The sequence below is a fragment of the Nothobranchius furzeri genome, chromosome 6 (assembly GCF_043380555.1).
Source record: "Nothobranchius furzeri strain GRZ-AD chromosome 6, NfurGRZ-RIMD1, whole genome shotgun sequence".
Classification (NCBI taxonomy): domain Eukaryota; kingdom Metazoa; phylum Chordata; class Actinopteri; order Cyprinodontiformes; family Nothobranchiidae; genus Nothobranchius; species Nothobranchius furzeri.
This window is the reverse complement of record NC_091746.1, coordinates 63,544,617-63,566,697: the sequence shown is the minus strand read 5'-3', so window position 1 is coordinate 63,566,697 and position 22,081 is coordinate 63,544,617. Positions and strand designations below refer to the sequence as shown.

General features: G+C 41.6%; 1 protein-coding gene across 1 annotated transcript; it reads right to left on the bottom strand.

The window, feature by feature from the left end:
- Positions 1–13,197: 13,197 nt before the first annotated feature.
- Positions 13,198–16,857, bottom strand: LOC129164199 (interaptin-like). The gene has a single exon (XM_070552427.1). It carries the CDS (start codon positions 16,767–16,769, stop codon positions 13,338–13,340), a length of 3,432 nt encoding a protein of 1,143 aa, XP_070408528.1. The 5' UTR covers positions 16,770–16,857; the 3' UTR covers positions 13,198–13,337.
- Between the last annotated feature and the right edge of the window lie 5,224 nt (positions 16,858–22,081).

Here is a 22,081-nt window from a genome sequence, read left to right as displayed (position 1 = left end):
TACAATGATCTCAAAAGGAAAAATGTGCATAAAACAAAGACAAATAAATACCTCGTTGGCTGGATGCTTCAGGAAGGGACTCCAAACATCCTTTTAGTCTTTTAACATGCTTTTTAGTCCTTTTGCAAGTCTTTTCTTTCTGCTTTGTCACAGAATTTTCCAGTCAGTTTGCCAGCACCTCATCCATGTTTCTTAGTTACACAACACAGGTGGGTCACGTTAATAATTAATATAGGAAAAATTTGATTGGCTTAATAAACTGACCTGTATTGGAATGTTTACTGTGTGACGTGCCTTGAGATGACTCTTGTTGTGATTTGGCCCTAAATAAATAAACTTGACTTGAATTGAATTGAGTTGAGGCTGGCTAAGAAGCCTATGACTTTCAAAATAAAAGACAAAAAAACATTTTCGTTTAATAATCATTCATGGAGACGACGGAAACAAGGAGAAAAATAGTTTACAGGTTTTAAAACAGTTTCGTGAACCCTGCTGTTTGTTATAAACTAGAGATTCAGTTATTGATAAAAACCTCATCAGACTCCAGCATGCAGGCTTATGATACCCTTGTATGAGTTGCTCCCGGCGGTCCGGAGGTTTGCGGTCAGAGTGGTGAAGTCACCGGACGTCAAAACCACAATACTCAGAGATTAGTAGCTTCCTCTGAGTTCAGCTTCCCCGGCCATGAGATGCAACCCGGGGTCTGCAGGTTAGGTGTCCAAGGTGGATGTCCGAGTTGAAGTAGCTCTGAAAAGCTGTTGTGTCTGTAATCACTTGCAGCGTCGGAGAAAGGTTTTGACTTAAGATCAAAGGACATTGTTTCAAAAGAGGCTTCTTTCCCGATTTGGCCGAATCGGGGTCAGCTGGAAGCAGAATTAAATGGGAAGTAATTCTTGTTTTATGAAACTACTTTGTTATGATTTCTGGCCAAGTTTGGCAAATCAGAATTTGACACGTTTCTGAGTATTTACCAACATCCCTCAGAGAGCCACGCCTTCCTACAGATAAAAACATGTTTTTAACCTTAATGTGTATCTTATTGTAATATGTATGAGGTAAACAATGACTAACTTATTAAATCAAACACATACTGATTTGGGACATAAATGGATCTTTGTAAGAACAATATGCATGTCTAATTCATTGATTTAAGCACAGATTATTCAAACATTTGATTAAAACATCTTGTTTATTCATCACATATGATTATTTAACTTATAACTATAACATCGTGGAGTCTTCACTTATTCAGAGTGAAGAATGTTGACGTCTGGCTTTCACACAGTGAGTGCAAGAACCTTGGGTGAGAATGTTGGTTTGAATGTTTTGTCTTCATGGTATATAAACATGCGCTGAACAGAACCTTCTGGATTTAGAAGGTCAAACAGAAAGTGGATTAAGGCTGTAGATAAAAGGTCACTATGCTATAGGTGAAAATTGACCCTTTTGGACGTTACACTGGACTGTACCCTTTCTGTCTGGACTGTACCATCACTGTCTCCTCCTCACAGCTCGGTTACATCACAAACATTAATCCTGAAGCAAATAAATCTCTCCTCGGTTTTAAGATTGCCAAGAAAAATATTCCTAAAACCAAAAGGAGATCTTATGGATCAGACAGTTCAAAGGGCATCTGTTGGATCATGGAGGGAATGTCTGCAGATGGAAGTCATTTAGCATAAAATGAGGGGGTTGCAATCTGGGACCCTATGCACCTTGATTCGGTGTGAATGCTATGTGGCCTGTGTGTCACCATGGATGGGCACCATGACGCCATCTTGGGCTCCGTGAGTGGCTAATGTTAATTATTTTCTAAACCAGACGCAGGCAGAGGGAGTCTTGTTAGCTTGATCCAGAGAAAAATATAGATTTTAATGCAGACTCTGCCACAGCGGAAACTTTAAATGTTTATAAATATTACCGATGCTAGCTAGCTAGTCCCTCCCGAATGTCTGAGCTCCTCACCCTATCTCTAAGGCTGAGCCCGGCCACCCTACGGAGGAAACTCATTTCGGTTGCTTGTATCCACGATCTGGTTCTTTCGGTCATTACCAAAAGCTCATGACCATAGGTGAGGATTGGGACGTAGATCGTAAATTGAGAGCCTGGCTTTCTGGCTCAGCTCCCTCTTCACCACGACAGATCGGCACAGCGTCCGCATCACTGCAGATGCTGAACCAATCCACCTGTCGGTCTCCCGATCCCTCCTACCCTCACTCTTGAACAAGACCCCGAGATACTTAAACTGCCCCACTTGAGGTAGGACCTCTCTCCTAACCCGGAGTTGGCAAGCCACCCTTTTCCGGTCGAGAACCATGGTCTCAGATTTGGAGGTCCAGCCGCTTCACACTTGGCCACGAACCTATCCAGCAAGAGCTGAAGGTCAGAGCTGGATGAAGCCAGAAGGACCACATCATCCACAAAAAGCAGAGACGAGATTCTCCTGCCACCAAACTCGACACACTCCACACCATGGCTGCGCCTAGAAATTCTATCCATAAAGGTAATGAACAGAACCGGTGACAACGGGCAGCCCTGGCGGAGTCCAACCCTCACCGGGAACAGGTCCGACTTACTACCGGCTACGCGGACCAAACTCACGCTCCTCTGATAAAGGGACTGAATGGCCCTTAGCAGAAAGCCACCCACCCCATACACCTGGAGCGTCCCCCACAGGGTGCCCCTGGGGACACGGTCATAAGCCTTCTCCAAATCCACAAAACACATGTGGCTTGGTTGGGCAAACTCCCATGCCCCCTCCATCACCCTTGCAAGGGTATTGAGCTGGTCCACAGTTCCACAGCCAGGACGAAAACCACATTGCTCCTCCTCAATCTGAGATTCAATTATCGATGGGACCCTCCTCCCCAGTACCTTGGAGTAGACATTTCCAGGGCGGCTGAGGAGTGTGATCCCCTATAGTTGGAACACACCCTAAGGTCACCCTTCTTAAAGATGGTGACCACCACCCCGGTCTGCCACTCCACAGAAACTGCCCCCGATGACCACGCAATGTTGCAGAGACGTGTCAACCACGACAGCCCTACAACATCCATAGCCTTGAGATACCCAGGATGAATCTTGTCCGCCCCCGGGGCTCCGCCGCTGTGTAGTTGTTTGACTACCTCAGCAACTTCTGCCCCCGAGATTGGACAGTCCATCCCCAGGTCTCCCGGCTCTGGTTCCTCCTCGGAATGCGCGTAGGTGGGATTGAGGAGCTCCTCAAAGTATTCCTTCCACCGTCCGACTATAGCCCCAGATGACGTCAGCAGCTCCCCATCTCCACTGTAAACAGTGTGAGCGAGTTGCCGCCTTCCTCTCCTGAGGCGCCGGACAGTTTGCTAGAACCTCTTTGGAGCCGATCGATAGTCTTTCTCCATTGCCTCACCAATCGCCTCCCACGCCCGAGATTTTGCCTCGGCAACTGCCACTGCTGCACCCCGCTTGGCTATCCGGTACCTGTCTGCTGCCTCCGGAGATCCACGGACCAGCCACGCCCTGTAGGCCTCCTTCTTTAGCCTGATGGCTCCCCGAATCTCTGGTGTCCACTAGCGAGTACGGGGGTTGCCACCACGACTGGCATCGGCCACCTTGCGACCTCAGCTAGCAACAGCCGCCTCAACAATTGCAGAGTGGAACAAGGCCCACTCGGAGTCAATGTCCCCCACTGCTCTCGGGACGCGGTCAAAGCTCTGCCGGAGGTGGGAGTTGAAGACCGTCTTGACAGGTTCTTCTACCAGGCGTTCCTAGCAGACCCTCACTATGCGTTTGTGTCTGCCAGGTCTACGCGGCATCTTCCCCTGCCATCTGACCCAACTCACCACCAGGTGGTGATCAGTTGACAGCTCCGCTCCTCTCTTCACTCGGGTGTCCAGGCGGGCCATTCCTCCCAATCACACTCCTCCAGTTCATGCTGTCATTGCCCACGTGATTGCCTTGTCAGGATCCAGAGGTCAAGGAGGTCAGATGACCTCGGGGCACCCAGTTCCAGTATTTTGACCACACGGTAGCGACTTTCCACGGTCCAAAAGATGTCAACAGGCAATACAGGATGGAATCAGCTTGCGTCTCAGGGATTCTCTTATGGAGTTGAACAATATCAGCTTTGATCTGCAGGAAGTTTTTCTCATCAGCTTTGCGGATACAAAAAGGTTCTTTCTCGATGTGTAAAAATCTGGGATGTTTATGGAGTATTAAAAACAGGTGGCCAATCTGAGCCATCTCCAGAACTTTCCAGTACTCTCCAGGACTGTTCAGAACTGAAGATCTCTCAGTCTGCTTTAGTTTTATAAGTTATTTGTTATGGTTTGGTCAGCCAATTAGAAGCTGACAGGAACATAAATGTTACCAAGGCAACAGAAACATGCCTTCTTAATGTGAAGACTCTGATCTGGGTGGAAGGTCTAGCTATGTGAAATGAATTTGACTTAGCTGTACTTGTTATGGTTTTTGAGCAGTGTGAGCAGGTGTGAAGACCTTGTCGTCAAAACATGGTGAACACAGTCTATTAGATAAACGTAACATCCACTCAGTGGTTTAGATTAATGAAGCATTTCATTTCATTATATTTTTCCCAAAAGTAATAATAAGCAATTTTTAATTTAATGATTTAATAGATTAAAGTAATAAAAGGAGTTAGTAATGATTTATTATAATATTCTTGAGTTTAGCAACTTATTTGAGCTGCTCTTCTTTCTTCTGGAGGTGCAGATAAGACCTTGGGGGAAAAGTTAGTTCTTGTTTTGGATCAGACAAGTGGAGTCTGACTCCCAGCTGGTGTGAAGGCAGACTTGTTTAAAGGGAACACAAGCAATGTTGTGTCTCCTTAAAGACCAGATGTTGAATAGATGAATAGATGGAAGGTCAGCTGTACCTAAACTGACCATTGCTTGTACGGCAGGAACCACAGGACGTCCAGACCCACACGAACCGAACCCTCAGTCAGCAGGCAGCTACATCAGGCGATGGTGTAGAGAGACCCGCCTAGGAAGCGACGATCACAGGCGAACCCAGAGGAGAAGAAGAGCAGACACAGGGCATTTCAATGTAGACACACATGGATGGCGCCTGATGCAAAACAACAAACAAAAATAAACCTAGCACTACATGTGCCTACATGTTTTATGTGAAGCAATTATGTGAACCCTGTATGTAGGGCTGAAACGATTCCTTGAGTACCTTGATTAATTCGAGTACAAAAAATCCTCGAGGATTCGTTTAATTCATATTTAATTAATTCATGGCTTTGCAATCGCCCGGGGTCATGTTTCACCCGGACCGAAATAAGTGACGCACATGCCCACTGGGCTGAATGCACACGCGAGTAGCGAACGTAACTTAACTTTCTCTTAAGCCATGGCGGACAACGTGGACCCCGGTGGAGTTCTAAAAAGACTCAAAATGTCAAAGGTGTGGGACCATTTTTCACGTCGTAAGGCGGAAAACGTAGTCCAGTATAAATACTGTAAAATGGATTTAGCCTACCACAACACCACATCCTCCGTGCTGCAGCACCTGTAAATGTCACTTCTGCAAGCGGACTCAGCCTCTACAAGATAATGCTTTTTAGCCTGTATTTCTATATATTCTGCAGACACTGTGCGACTTTTTCGTTTGTAGCACTCAGTTTTAGCTCACACCATACATCTGGTAGCAACACGTCGAACTTAAAATGTGCTACAAAATAGCAGTTTTACACAACACGTCAGACTTTTTATTGTGTTATTGATGTCCGTTGTACCTCGGGGTTTCTGCAGGAGGACACGGGTATTTATGAGTGGCGGAGGAAAACGAAAAAAAGTAAATAAATGTTTTGTGATCAGTATAATTTGACAAAACCACGGCAAACATGTTTTCAACAATCCTTGTTATTGTGTGAGAAAAAAGTGTAGAAATTAAAATGGACGTGTGTTAATAGGGAAACAGCCGGCGAGCTGTTTGCGCATGCGCCGTGAGCGGTTCTGGTTCTGTTTGGGCCGCAGCCGCTCGCAGCGCTACTTCAACAGTTATCCTCTGGCTTGCAGGTTAGCAGATTCTCACACGAGGGGAAAATCGGCTCAGGTTGTATACTAATTTTTTGCACAGGCATTTGTTTACTGTGAAGTAAAGTTGAAGTGCTGAAGTTTTGAAAACTAATTTTGAATAAAACTTGAAGAATAACTGGCGATTGCTTGCTCATTTTAAGAGGTCTTTCATAATTATAACATGCTATTTGATATAATGGTTTACAAACACAAAAGGGTAATTTATTAGAGTACTCGATTAATCGAAAAAAAGATTCGATAGAGTACTCGATTACAAAAATATTCGATAGCTGCAGCCCTACCTGTATGTGCTATGTGAAGCAAATTATGTGAACGGAGTTCAGGTGATAGAAATGGATGTAGTAAACTACATGTACTGAAAAATTGTTGCAAAAAGAACTAAATCAACATAACCCTATAATACAAGTAAGGGAAAATCAACGCTTGGAGCAAAATGTTATCAAAAAAGAAGGCAAAATAAACTGTAGCCCATAACTGATAAAAATCAAAATAAAATTGATCATAATAGAAATGACAAAAGGAAATCAGCTGTAATGAAATAATGCAGAAATATATCTGTGATTATCTGTTTAAAGAATCAGTAATACAGCTAATATAAAGAGGATAAAACACATTAATGTAAATCAGAGATGTTAGTACTCAAACCTACATGTGAATATAAACAGTAGAAATTAGAGATTAGTAAATAAAATGAAATATATAAAAATTAATAAATGGACCCAAATTAGTCCTTCAGCGTACAAAAAAAAAGGTCAAAATCACTAGAAGTTGAAAAATACAAATTGCTTTTGGATCAAACATAACAGTTTGTGGATTTATTCACTTTTAACTGTCATGACCTAACAGAACCACAGCAGTGTCATCCAAGTTCGTATGCTACATTTAGACATGAATTCTATCCACGCACACACATACACACAACAGAACTTGTGAGACCTGAAACAGGGAACCGAGGGAGAGTGGATGGAAAATCCCCCCCCCCCCCCCCCCCTTTTTGAGTCAATTTGATTTTGGTCAGCAGATCCATGGGTTGCAGCTTCGTCCAAATAGGCGGAACCCTTGTGTAATTTGATCTGATTTCTGTGGACCCACTTATAGATGGGATCTTTGTTCCATTCGGTGATCTTGATCTGATACACAATCGGAGAGAGTTTTTCAGTTATCCGGTATGGACCGGACCACTTCGGCACTTAGCCAGTTTACCAGAGGTTGTATTTGTTTGACCAGTATTTGGAGCAAAAATATAGAACCAGGCCTTATCACCCACGATGAATGAGTTCAGAATGTGAGGTCTTCTGATCATAACAGGCCTTCCTGCCTTCAGCTGATCTCTCCAGATTTGTCTGTGCAAAAGAAAACGCTGCAGGCAGATGGTCCAAGTCTTGCAAATACTGCTCGTTGGTGTAAGCTGTATCTGCACTGGGTTGAAATGACTGATACAGCAAGTGAAGCGTCAGGGTCATTTGTCTACCCGTCATCATCTCAAACCGGGAGACGCCTGTAGACTCATGAGGAGTGGCCCTTATGGCCATAAGGACCAACGGAAGCTTCACATCCCAGTCTCTGTGATTAGAGGACAGATATTTCTTCAACATGCCAAGAACTGTTCGGTTAATGCGTTCGACCTGGCCGGAAGACTGGGGCCGATAACCAATGTGGAAATTGGCCTTGACACCCAACATCCTCCAAAGGTGTTCCATCACCCCAGAGGTGAAGTGAGTTCCCCTATCCGAGTTAACATGTTCGGGGAGACCGAACCGGGAGAAGATGTGATTCATCAAGAGGACAGCAGTTGTCTGAGCCGTGTCGTTAGGTGCCAGCAAACACTCAACCCATTTGGTGAATGCACACATCATGGTCAAGAAGTATTTGTTACCTCTGCTGGACTTGGTCATGGGCCCCACCCAATTGAATTGCAGGTCCGACCACGGAGTGGACGGCCCTCTGCTCTGAAGAGGAGCTCTGTGGATGGGGTTAGATGGTTGAAATTGGCAGCAAACCAAACAGCTCTGGATGTAGTCTGAGATGTTCTGATGCATCCCCGGCCAATAGCAACCTGGCTAAGGGCACTGAACGTGGCCTTGACACCTTTGTGCCCAGAAGAAGGAGAATCATGGGCTTGTACTATCATAGCCCCCCTTAGGGACTGTGGTGCCACAAGGACAGGTGACGACGGAGGCTTGGAGATGTGCATTAGCAAACCTTTAACCATCCTCAGCGTGACACGAACCCGAAAGAGAGCACGGAGCTCAGGAACGGAGCCAAGCTCGACAGAAGAAGGCAGATGAGCTGTCGGATAAGAAAGGTACAGGCTCATCCTGCTGATAGCAGGGTCCCGGGACTGGAGGCTGACAAGGTTGTTGTCAGAAAAAACTGGTTTAACAGACACGAAACCATCAGATGGTCGAGGGGTGGACGCCTTAGCGGCCTGAGCTCGAGTCACGACACACACAACGGGTGGGTCTGACCGAGAGGACACATCGTCAGGGTGCCACAAGGGGTCAAAGGACCACGGGGTACCAACAGCTTCACCTTGAGTGGCAAGAGAGTCTGTAAGATTGTTTAGATCCTTATCAGCTCCAAGTGAATGAGAATGACCTTTGACCTTACGCAAAGGTAAATGATTGTCATGAGATGTTATCAGTAGATCTGGGGGCTCTCGGAGTGTGGTACCCGAAGAGGACTCAGGTACATACGGTCGCGTTAGGAGAGGCTGCGGAGGGAGTTTAGCTGCCCGCAACTAACAAAAGGTACTTTGTCAGTCCTGAAAACTGAAACAAAGAATGTTTTGGACCGTACATTTGTGTAGGCGCGGCTTTGCGAGGGATCGGCGCAGGTGAGCTCTCTGGAGGGCCCTTGTTCGACGCACAGGTGCAGTCAGAGAGACTAGGGTCTGCCAGTAGTGGTACAGGGTGGCAGGCAACCCCCCCTGTGGTAGGTGGATCAGTGACAGAGGTCACCAGCGCCAGCAGTACCGGTGGAGGAGGGTCAGTGATCTCAACAGCCCCCCTTTTGGCAGGTGGTGTTCCCACCGCAAGGTATTGGGCCACGGCCAGAGTCTCAGCGGCACCATTATCTCCCCCATCGTCAGGTGGTGTTCCCACTGCAGGGTTTGGAGTCTCAGGTGGAGTGTCACCGCAACCTCCTTTCAGAACCATCCACTTGAGCAGGTCGGGAGTATATCACAGGGCTGTGCTGTCACATTTATGTATTTGTAAGATGAAGTCTTCTGAAAAACGATGAAAACCTAGACATTTTATCAATCTATGAAATCTTCCCAGATGCCCCTAATAGCACATAAAAAGCAAAAATGTCACGGAAAAAGAGGTTTGGTCACCTTGCATAAAGTGCATGGTTGTTAACCGTTATTGCTGCTAGCTAACTGTTACCAGTAGATGAGAGAAACATTGCCCTCTTTTTTCTACTGCCAGCCTTGTACTTACATTTGCCGTTAATCCAACCAAACTCTGGCTACAATAGGCAAGATAGTGTTATAAAATTGTTTTTTCAAATTTATAATGTTTGCAGATGATACAAATTTAGTTTGTTCAGGTGAAGATATAAAAGAACTTTTAAAGAAGGCCGAAAAAGAGTTAAATATCCTCAAATCTTGGTTTGATGTAAATAAACTATCACTGAATATAAAAAAGACTAAATTTATGATTTTTGGAAATAAGAAGGTAAAAAATGGAGACTTTAAATTAACAATTTCAGATACTGAAATTGAAAGAGTGTCTGAAATAAAATTTCTTGGTGTTGTGATTGACTCTAACTTATCCTGGAAGCATCATTTAAATTATATAAAATGAAAAATTGCCAAATCCTTGGGTCTATTATATAAGCTGAAGGACATACTAAACCATAAGGCCTTACGTCTAATATACTGTTCACTAATACAACCATACATGGCATATTGTATAGAAATATGGGGTTCAACTTTTAAAACATATATACATGAAATAAAAACTATACAAAAGAAAACTATTCGAGTTATAAACAAGAGCAATTATTATGCTCATACTGACCCGTTGTTTTTAAAATCACAGATTATGAAATTAGAAGATCTATATTATTATAAAATAATGCAATTTATGTTTAGAGTAAAATTAACGGCTCTGCCAAAAAATATACTAATGTTTTTTGCAAAGAGGGAAAGTAAATATGGTTTAAGAGGTGTATGTATGTTTGTTCTACAAAAAGCCAAAAAGGGCATGAAAAGTAGATGTATCTCTGTAATGGGAGTAAAATTTTGGAATCAGGCTAAAATAGAATTAAAATTAGCAACTTCTCTTTCAGTTCTTAAAAAACTTATCAGTAAAAATATTTTTGAAGAGTATTAATTTGATGTTGATGGATGGATTTGTGTTTTACTTTTATTTGGGTTGTTGGTTCATTGCGGGAAACTGAAAAATTGTTTTGTAAGTAGGTTAGGCAATTATATAAGCTATTGATTCTGCCTGAACCTATTCAGTCATGAGATACCAAATAGACACCATATACAAATGAAAACATATGTCAGTGAGAAATGGTATTTGTATCTATTTGTATGACATGTTATTGTACATTATCTTAAGATGACTGACTGAATAAATTGATCATTCATTCAAAAATTGATCATTCATTCATTCATTCAAAAACTCATCGAGTAGATTCGTTTGGTGTCTTTAAGATCTGAAACAATGCATTTTAACAATAAACAGTTATTTTGATTCATTATTACTGTCAAGCAATCAAGTCTTATTAAACTTACTTTAGATAAAACATTCATTGGTCTATGGTTGTAATTAATATGTTAAGTGGGAAAATCATTGTATAAAACAGAATATTAATCTTTTATTAAGGTTAAAAAGTCTCGTCTTCTCCAGGAGTCCTGCAGCACAGATAAAGAGCAGGAGAGGAACTTTGTTATGACGGTTCCCCAGATGGCGAGGTCAAAAAAAGAGCATTTGTTCTAGTTTGGAAAGCACAGTTTACCTTTAGCCCACTGATGAAGATGGCTGGGCAGTGTAATGACCTTTGGTATTACATGGCTTTCTTAAGCCGGGCGTACACTGTGCGACTTTTTCACTTTTTTGATCCGATTTTCCAGTCGTGCGAGAATCCACGACATCGGGGCGAGTTTTGCGCCGAGCGGTCGTGTAGTGTACAGGGGGTTACGAGAGGCGATTAACACCACGTGACCAGCTGCCGATCAGCAGTCGTGAGGTCGCACGGACTTCTGACGTGTTTGAAATTTCGCTCGTCCCTCGTGAGGGTATTGCACTGTTGAAGCGGCGCTGCGAGCAGCTGCGACCCAAAATGTATCAGAACCGCTCACGGCGCATGCGCAATCCTGCATCAACGCCGCTCGCTATTTCCCTAATAACACACGTTGTTCGTTTTTGTTTCTACACGTTTTTTTACTCACAAAGATTGTCAAGAAAGCGTGTTTGTCGTGTTCATGTCAAATTAAACTGATCACAAAACACAGATTTACTTTCTTTATTCCGTTTTCCTCATCCAACCCCCATAAATCCCTGTGTGTCCTGCAGCACTCCCGAAGGACAACAGGCAAAACAAAACAAAAAAGTCTGACGTGTTGTGTAAAAACTGCTATTTTTAGCATATTTTTAGGGCCGACGTGTTGCTACCAGACGTACAGTGTGAGCAGTCAGGTCGCATGCGAGAACTGGGTCGTGCAGTGTGAGCACATGACTCGTGAGATCTGCCCTGCGAGGAAGTCGTACAGTTTGAGCTGAAGCTGAGTGCTACGAGTGAAAAAGTCGCACAGTGTACGCCCGGCTTTACACTACAGTGTGAATGGGTGAATGGCCTTGGGGGGGGTTGGAGAACCCTAGAAGGCCCTATACAAATACAAGACATTTACCATTTCGAAACATTAAAATAATGCTCTTTGGTTCCCTTAGATCCGTTTCACTCCCACAGTTGTGGCCCTTGAGGTGTTTGAACCGCTCTTAGTCCGAGCTCTAAGCTGAGACCATGTTGCCATGGGAGACAGGGGCTGATGGCCCTGACAACACAGCTTACAGGATCATGGAGCTCCTCAAACCCTTCCACCACGATAAGGTGGCGATTCTGCGGAAGGGATTTTTTTTTCTTTAATTTTAGTTATTTTTTAATTTATTTTTTAGTTTTTTTTAATCTTTTTGTTTGTTTTCAACCCTGTTTATGTTTAATTTTCTTTTTTTGTTTATTTTGGTTTTAGTTTTAATGCTCATGTTTATGTTTATGTGCTTAGCAGACGCTTTTACCCAAAGCGACTTACAATTTTATTTTATTTTTTAACCTATAGGGCATGTTGTGATCTGTGGGGGAAACCGGAGTACCCGGAGAAAACCCACGCATGCATGGGGAGAACACGCAACTCCACGCAGAAAGGCCACAGCTGAGTTTCGAACCTGCGACCTTCGTGTTGCGAGGCAACAGTGCTAACCACTGTGCCACCATGCAGCCCATCTACATATCCATCTACATCCTAGATCGGTGTTCCTATGAAAGGGTCGGTAATAAAGACGTGACATAAACACTAAACAATGCAACAAAAGTCAGATTTTTGTTTCTCAGCTCGTTGATGTCAGCTTCTGAACCCTAACCCTAGCCCCCACCCCGCTCCGCCGCCTTAACTTTAGGTTAAACTAGAAAATCCCTGAAGAACTGTTAAAAAGGAACCTGGCACACATTTTCTGTTGGAATTCCCCTTGCCCCACCCCTTTTGATGATGTCATCAAAGCAAATCATTAATTATTTGGCAGGCCAATTAAAGAGGCATTTTTACAATGTTGTGTGCTAATTACGTTGCCATAAATAAGTAAATAAATAAATAAACTAGAAATATCCTGAAGAAGACAGCCGGGCTCCCCTTAGCTCCCCTGTAATTCGAAACCCGATTATAAGTAAAGGTCTAAATTATTAGCACGTGTTTCTAGCCCAGTTTGGGCGGCGTTGAAGCGCCCCTAGATTGAAACCTAGCTTCCCTTAAAGTGCATGAAGTTCAAATGATGACACATGGTTATAGTTGAGCTCTAACCCTAAACCCCTAAGTATACGATTGGACTATTAATCTAAATTATAAGGAAGTCTAAATTACAAGTAAGTCTAAATTATAAGGAAAATCTAAAGTAAGAGTCATAAAAGATTTTCTGTCCCTTCTCGCAAATAAACCATCTTTGTCACATTGTTTGGGTTCAGTTACTCGCATTTCTCTCATTAAATGCTGTTGGTCCTTCAGATTCTTGAAACTCTTCTTTGCTTCTTCAAACTCTATTTCCTGTTCCAGAGCCTGCCTCGTCAGCTCTACATTTCCAGATCAAGCTGATTTGATTCTTCCTCTTTTTCCTCACATGCCTCTTGGAGACGACTGTATATTTCTGCATTCTCCTTTTCAGATTCTGTCTTGTGTGTTTCAAAGTGAATCATTTCCTTCTGAAACATTTTCCTATCAAGAATCAGATCTTCTAATCCCTTCTCCAGATCTTTTTGTCTCTCATGTAAACTAAGACTTTCTGTTTTCATCAGTTCAACAAACTGATTCTTTTCATCCAGCAGACTCTGTTTCATCAGCTCTAAATGTTCCCTTTCATCCTGGAGAGTCTGATAAACTTCCAGATAAAGCTGATTTGATTCTTTCTCTTTTTCCTCAAATTCTGCCATCTGTTGCATCAGACTTTCCTTCTCGACGTGTAAAATGTCGAACCCCTCTTGGAGACGACTGTATATTTCTGCATTCTCCTTTTCAGATTCTGTCTTCTGTGTTTCAAAGTGAATCATTTCCTTCTGAAACATTTTCCTATCAAGAATCAGATCGTCTAATCCCTTCTCCAGATCTTTTTGTCTCTCATGTAAACTAAGATTTTCTATTGCAATCATTTTTTCCAACTCCAATTTTTCTTCCTCCAGGCTGTGTTTCTGCATTTCTAAACTATCTCTCTCCTCCTGGAGACCCCGCTGGACGTCTTGTAAAGTCTGATGAGACTCTTTCTCCATCTCCTCAAATGTATTCCTCTGATTTTCCAGACTTTCTAGTCCAGCGTCTAAATATATAAGCCCATGTTGGAGATAATTGTACATTTCACTTATCTCCTCTTCAGATTTAGTCTGGGGAAGTTCAAAACTCATCATTCGTTCCTGCAGAAATTCAGTCTGAGCAGAAGGACTTTCTACCTCGTCCTCCGCAGCTGTTTCTGTATCATTTATGTTGGAGGTTTCTTTTTGATTTGCTTCTTCAAACTCTGTTTCCTGTTCCAGAGCCTGCCTCATCAGCTCTAAGCTTTCTCTCTCGTCTTTCAGAGTCTGAAGGACTGAATTCATTTCATGAGGTGAATCTTCCTTTTTCTGCTGAAAGTGAATCATATCTTCACTCAGACTCTTCCTATCAAGAATCAGATCTTCTAATCCCTTCTCCAGATCAGTTTGTTTCTCATGTAAACTAAGACTTTCTGTTTTCATCAGTTCAACAAAGTGAATCTTTTCATCTTGCAGACTCTGTTTCATCAGCTCTAAATGTTCCCTTTCATCCTGGAGAGTCTGATAAACTTCCAGATAAAGCTGATTTGATTCTTTCTCTTTTTCCTCAAATTCTGCCATCTGTTGCATCAGACTTTCCTTCTCGACGTGTAAAATGTCGAACCCCTCTTGGAGACGACTGTATATTTCTGCATTCTCCTTTTCAGATTCTGTCTTCTGTGTTTCAAAGTGAATCATTTCCTTCTGAAACATTTTCCTATCAAGAATCAGATCTTCTAATACCTTCTCCAGATCTTTTTGTCTCTCATGTAAACTAAGTTTTTCTGTTGCAATCATATTTTCAAACTCCAATTTTTCTTCCTCCAGGCTGTGTTTCTGCATTTCTAAACTATCTCTCTCCTCCTGGAGACCCCGCTGGATGTCTCGTAAAGTCTGATGAGACTCTTTCTCCATCTCCTCAAATGTATTCCTCTGATTTTCCAGACTTTCTAGTCCAGCGTCTACATATATAAGCCCATTTTGGAGATAATTGTACATTTCACTTATCTCCTCTTCAGATTTAGTCTGGGGAAGTTCAAAACTCATCATTCGTTCCTGCAGAAATTCAGTCTGAGCAGAAGGACTTTCTACCTCGTCCTCCGCAGCTGTTTCTGTATCATTTATGTTGGAGGTTTCTTTTTGATTTGCTTCTTCAAACTCTGTTTCCTGTTCCAGAGCCTGCCTCATCAGCTCTAAGCTTTCTCTCTCGTCTTTCAGAGTCTGAAGGACTGAATTCATTTCATGAGGTGAATCTTCCTTTTTCTGCTGAAAGTGAATCATATCTTCACTCAGACTCTTCCTATCAAGAATCAGATCTTCTAATCCCTTCTCCAGATCAGTTTGTTTCTCATGTAAACTAAGACTTTCTGTTTTCATCAGTTCAACAAAGTGAATCTTTTCATCTTGCAGACTCTGTTTCATCAGCTCTAACAGTTCCCTTTCATCCTGGAGAGTCTGATAAACTTCCAGACAAAGCTGATTTGATTCTTTCTCTTTTTCCTCAAATTCTGCCATCTGTTGCATCAGACTTTCCTTCTCGACATGTAAAATGTCGAACCCCTCTTGGAGACGACTGTATATTTCTGCAATCTCCTTTTCAGATTCTGTCTTCTGTGTTTCAAAGTGAATCATTTCCTTCTGAAAATTTTTCCTGTCGAGAATCAGATCTTCTAATCCCTCCTGCAAATTGTTCTGACCGTTTTTTAGACAAAGTCTTTCTGCTTTTATCAGTTCAAGAAAGTGAATATTTTCCTCTCGCAGCTCCTGATTCATCCGTTCTCTCTCTTTTTGCAGGAGTTCCTTATTAGTCTGATCCAATTTGTTCTGAACTTCCACAAATTCGAGTTTCTGCCGCTCCAGGCTTTGTTTCTCCAAGTCTAACCATGTGCAGCCTTCCTGGAGAAAGCTGTATATTTCTTCATGCTCCTTTTCTGTTTCAGCCTTTGCTTTTTCAAAGTTCAACTGATCTTCCTGCAGGGCTTTTGTCTGGAGAATTACATCTTGAATGCCTTTCTGTAAATGATTTTGACTTTCAGTTAACTTTACCTTTACTATTTGAAGCTCATTTTTAAAATCCACCTTCTCTTCCTCCAGATTTTGCCAAATAAGTTGTAGATTTTCTTTCTCTTCTTGCAGAATCTGTCGAGCATTTTCATTCTCCAGCTCTGAGCTAGACTTCTGCTGTTCAAACTCGTCTCTCTCAGCCAGCAAAGCTTGTCTCAGTTCTTCAAGTTTGTTTTCTGATAATTTCTTTGATTCATCAAAATCGAATTTCTCTTTCTCCAGATCTCTTTTCATCTGGTTTATTTCTTCAATCGCGTTTGCTTTGCTGTCTTGCAGCGATTTCCAAAGCTTTTCCGTTTGAGATTTTTTCGTAATCAAATCTTCTAGAAATTCCTGATTTGATGTTTTAACTTCTTCAATCTGCTTCCATTCTTTTTGAATTTCTGTCTTAGCTGTGTCCAAATCTTTGCTTTCCTGCTCAAGCCTCCGTTTCTTTTCTTCTAGACGTTGATTTTCGTCTTCCAAATCATCTTTCTCTCTCTGGAAAATGATTTTAAGCTCATCCTTGTAGTCGTTAATTTTTTTCAGAACTTTTAAAAAATCCTGCTTATCATTGAAGATAATCTGTTTTTCAGTTTCTACAGACCTTAATTCGTGCAGTGGATCCTTGCAACTCTCTTGTAAATCCATATAATTCAGGTTGATAGCTTCAGCGGCCATCTCTGCTAGTGGCTAGTTCCTGTCGCGGTGATAGACTGTTGCCTTCTGACCTGTTGAGTAGACGATGATGTCATAAAGGCTTTGTCGGTCTGGACTGTACCTGTCAGTACGCATGCGTGGTACCGGAAACCCGATCGGTACCACGCATGCGCGAAAGACGTCAACTTCCGCTCGAAGTCTTTTACGATAGTTAGGGGTCAGAGAGCATCTGTTAAGATGTTAAAAATAATAAGTATCTATTAAAATGTTTGCAATATTGAAACATTTCAATACAATGTAGATAAAAATGAAAAAAAAGAAAACGTCGGACCGTACAGATCGGGTCTACCTGATCCGTACCGCGCATGTGCAGATGTTCTATTCTTCTTGTGATCCGTTCAATGGCAGTTTACTCCACAGTGTACAAGGATACTGCCACTTGCTGAATGAGCGAATTAGCCCGATTGTAAACTGAATTTGCGTTGTTACAAGTCGTGTTTTTATATGCGTGTTAAATTTGATTTAGCGTGTTTATGCTTGTAAATGTGGAGACGATTGATTGGAATTATCTTGATGTTCTGTTGATGATGTCCACTGTAAATTGTCAGTAAACACTGGCTGATTAGTCTTCAGGTAACCTATTTCATGTTTGTTTTTTCTCCACACAATAGGTTAGATTTTCATTTAAAAGCTGAAAATGTGTCATTGTGATACAGCAGATATTCTTAATTTGCACTACATGTCCTATGAATGTTTTCCAATATGAAATGTAATATATTCTTGCACAAAAGCCAATTTGGCTCATCACCTAAAATTTGTTTACTTTCTACTTTTGTGTTAGATTTCTTAGTTTGCCACTTTGTCTTGAAATAACTTAATTCTTTGTAATACCATAGTGATCATTTTCACAATGTTGCAAAATTAATGTTGTAAAATAGTTTCTCATGGTGTTCATAGGTTAAACATTTGTTAAATACAGATTTAACTACACTCATGTTTATATCCATATAAAATACCACAGGTCCACTTTATAATTTCCACCGGTTTACTGTAATAATGCAGAACACAAACAACAGATTACAAGAGCATGAACAACAGAAAAAGGATTGAGAGGATGGTTACAATTATTTGAATAAGGAGACACATATTGATGGAAATAAAAAGCTTTTTATTTTCAGCGTGTCCTTTCTGGCAGTGTGGTACTCCGAGTACCAGGTACAAGCCCAACAGATTCACTTTCTCAATCAGAGCATTACAGTTTTTGCTATAGTAATCAATTCAATTCAAATTCAAAAATACTTTATTAATCCCAGAGGGAAATTGATTCTCCAAGAAGAATGATCAAAAACTCTCACAAAGAAAAACAGGCATCAAAACACAAACCATGATGTGGGAGAATCACTGATGGGGAACCTGGTCACTACAACCAGGGTGGTGTGTGTGTGTGTGTGTGTTCTTGTACATACTACATACGGAGGACCATTTTCCCTACAAAGTGAGGACATTTTTTGGGCCTCACTTTTTTTTAGAAGCATACCAGAAGCTTACTATACCACTCAGAGGCATAGTGTGAATTAAGTTTTAGTTAAGGTTAGGGTTAGGAAAAGATCAGCGTTGGTTATGGTTAGAGTTGGGGTATGGGTTAGGCATGGTGAAATCACAAAAATGAATGGAAGTCAATGGAGGGTCCTCACTATGATAGAAAGACAGACGTGTGTGTGCATGCGTGCGTGTGTATGAGTGTGTGCGTGCGTGTGGTTGTGTGTGGAGACGGGGGCGGCGACAGAGCGGACACATTAATTGTTCATTTGGCTGCAAAAGTGGCTGCAGTAGCCTGGGAGCATCTCCTCCGGGTAAAGTGCCCTTAGTTCTCCTCTTTTTCCTCTGCCAACATATCCTGTAAAAAAAATAAATTAAAAAAATCAACCAGAGAAGAATATGCTCCAAGTGGTATGGTTTTCATTATGTCATGCATCATTGAGATTTTTATTATATGTAATGACAACAATATAAGATTATTGAGTGTTGCATACCTCCGGGGCAGTGTTTGTATTGGTCTCCACATTGAAGGCAGATCTCAATAGAGTACATGTTAAAGTACTGTTCTCTGTACTTTTCTGAGAACCTGCTCCATGTGCAAACACCTGTGGAAAGCAGAAGTATAAAAACAAGATTACATTTACATGCTGTAGTGAAAAACGTGACAACAGCAACAATAACTGTATATATAATTTCATTATTTACTGAAGTCCTCACTGTGAAGCCACTTGAAGTGTGCTCGTCTTCTGAAACATTCAGTAGACATGCAAGGTCTCTGAACATGGAGCACACCAGAGCCAGTTTGAAGATCGCTGTATCCCCTTCATGAAGAACAACCTCTTCCAATATGTCCATAGGACACGTTCTGGTAACTGTACAATTTATGTCAGGTGACAATAGTGAAAATACAAAATTTGTCCATAAAATTTCAGAAATATGAGGACTGAAAACACATTACATTGGGTAGTGTTTCATAACTATTACTTCATTCTACTACTGAATAATGTCTCTGAAGGAGCTGCCTGTGACTATAACTACTAATTCAGTTATATCAACAAATTAAAGAAACAGGAAAATAAATAGATTACCTCCAGTATAAGACACCTGTCAGCCTCAGCCTTTAACAGAAAACATGATTATCACGTTAGACTGAAATGAAGATTACCACCATATATGTAAACCTGCATTGTGATGAATAGTCTCAACATTGTGTGGTTCTGTCCTACAAATAGTTATCTGATTGTTGTCCTCTCTCACCGGTCTGATTAGACTTGGAGGAGGTTGCCTTTGGTACCCTGAAGACAGGCTGGAGAGTTCCCTGGAGGAGAAGAGATGCTTCTTCTGTCCAGAAGGCAAATCTTTGTCCATGCCTTTAGAAAACAACGCCAGTCTGAATGGACTCTAGTTATGTACTGCTGCTTTCTTCAGTGTGTTCAGTCACAGGGTTTACAGTAAGCCACTTTCACAAACATTTGTTTGACCTGATGTCTTGCCTGAACCAAAGCTGCAAATATGATGGTGCCAGTTTGTCTAAAGTGCCTGCCATACGCCTCAATGCCGAATCTCTCCATCAGCTGAATACACCACCACAGGCGAACTGCTGGCATTTTCTCCTGAAGACAAATATAATGTAAGGTTTATAAAGACTGGACACTGGCACAGATACTTTGGTGGTACTGTCTGAAAAAGCTTACCTCTGTGAAAGATGGTGGAGATGAGGTGCAGATGCAGAGAGCATGCTGCAAAGTAAAATCAGTCTTTAACATGTTAAAATGTTATATTCAAGTAATGGCAAGTAAATTCTCACCATCAGCATAAAGGTGCCGCAGCAATTTCCCATGAACTGCTGGGGAAAGAACTGTAAAAAGAAAAATGTTTCATTAAATGAAGAGAGCTGACATGCACCTGCTAGTTTTTAATTGCATTATGATGCACCTGATGAGCTTTCAAACTTTTGCACTGAAAACATTCCTCAAGGTCTCTTCCTGTTTTCTCCACCCAGAATCCAGAGTCAATGAAGGCTGCTGCTCTCCTGGCATTGTAGAGAACACACATAACACACCAATCAAATGTTTGCCATAAAACAAAAATAAATTCATGTTGTGGGGATGCAACAATACATTTTCAAACCGATACGATACAGATAATTGGATCCGAGTACTTGTTGATCCCAAGTACCAATGCTAATAATTCTACCACACAATGGAATGGAATGAATCGGAAGGCAGTTTTATTTTCTTCAGTGCTTGTTACAAATAATGGTGAATTAGATAAAAAAAAAACATATGAATTAAAATGACCACAAAATTCAAAGTTCACGTGAAAAAAAAACATTTTCTGTGAAAGTTTTGCAGTTTCCACATTTAAAGTATCGGTTCATAGTATCAGTTAACTAAACTATACAGATACGAGTTAATTAGAACAGTATTGGCCTGGATATCAGTATTGGTGCATCCCTATCATGAAGTAGCCTTAGAACGAGGCTGCCTCCCAAACCTTTAAGCCTAAGAACGAGGCTCTTTTAGACGATCTTTCCAAAGAACACAAGAGGCCATTGAACAAGGCCAGAACAAATTTTCATTTTAGTGTCAACCTAAATGTGGTTCGGTAGAGATCATCTCCAAAACCATCAGGGCCAAGTGAGTCCAGAAACAGTATCTGTCTCTCAGCTACCAATATAGCCTGAAATAGACATGTTAGCATCATCCATGAAAACACGACATGTCAACCTCTGTTATTTTCTATCAGATGAAAAAACACAGAGCAAGAAAGATCAAGGGCACTCACACAGAGCAGATAATGGTCAGCTTCACCTGCCTGCCGACTCCAAGCAGGAAAAATCAGGATGTCTTTGGACCTAAAGTTTTCCTACATGTATTGGTACAAATTAGTAAACATAAACAAGCAGGAGTAAAACCCAACAAAAACATACCGGCAAGCAACGCAGCAGGTTGACTTGTGGATCCCTCCAGGTGGCCAAGACATAGAGGTCAGCAATGTGAACATCTTTTCCCTAAAGGAAACACACAAAACAGCTAAATCAATACACAACCATTCATGGCTATAACCAAAGAAAAGGTGTACCAGTACGACAGATTACATGTCTTTGTGCAGCTTCCCCCACAATCTTCAGACAGTAGTTTGTAGCACTCATTATAATGTTGTAGAAAATTTCTGGCCAATCCACGTGATCGGTATCAGTGATCAGCATTCTTTGACATCGGTAATGGTGATCGGCAGCAAAAAACCTGATCGGTGCATCCCTAAACGTGACTGCATAGAAATGTGCCGTACCAGACTGGACTGAAGAGGGTCCAAGTCTTTCTGTCACTTTGCTCCTGGACTGGCATACTGATGATCAATCTGCCATTCAGGAGTCCCATATAAGTGGTCCAGGAGAAACTTCCCATCAGTTGGTGGATCTGATAATATACAAATACAGTGGGGCAAAAAAGTATTTAGTCAGCCACCGATTGTGCAAGTTCTCCCACTTAAAATGATGACAGAGGTCAGTAATTTTCATCATAGGTACACTTCAACTGTGAGAGACAGAATGTGAAAAAAAAATCCATGAATTCACATGGCAGGATTTTTAAAGAATTTATTTGTAAATCAGGGTGGAAAATAAGTATTTGGTCAATAACAAAAAGTCAACTCAGTACTTAGTAACATAACCTTTGTTGGCAATAACAGAGGTCAAACGATTACTATAGGTCTTTACCAGGTTTGCACACACAGTAGCTGGTATTTTGGCCCATTCCTCCATGCAGATCTTCTCTAGAGCAGTGATGTTT

Coding starts and splice junctions, on each gene's coding strand:
- LOC129164199 (XM_070552427.1), bottom strand. CDS start 16,769: ATGGCCGCTGAAGCTATCAACCTGAATTATATGGATTTACAAGAGAGT.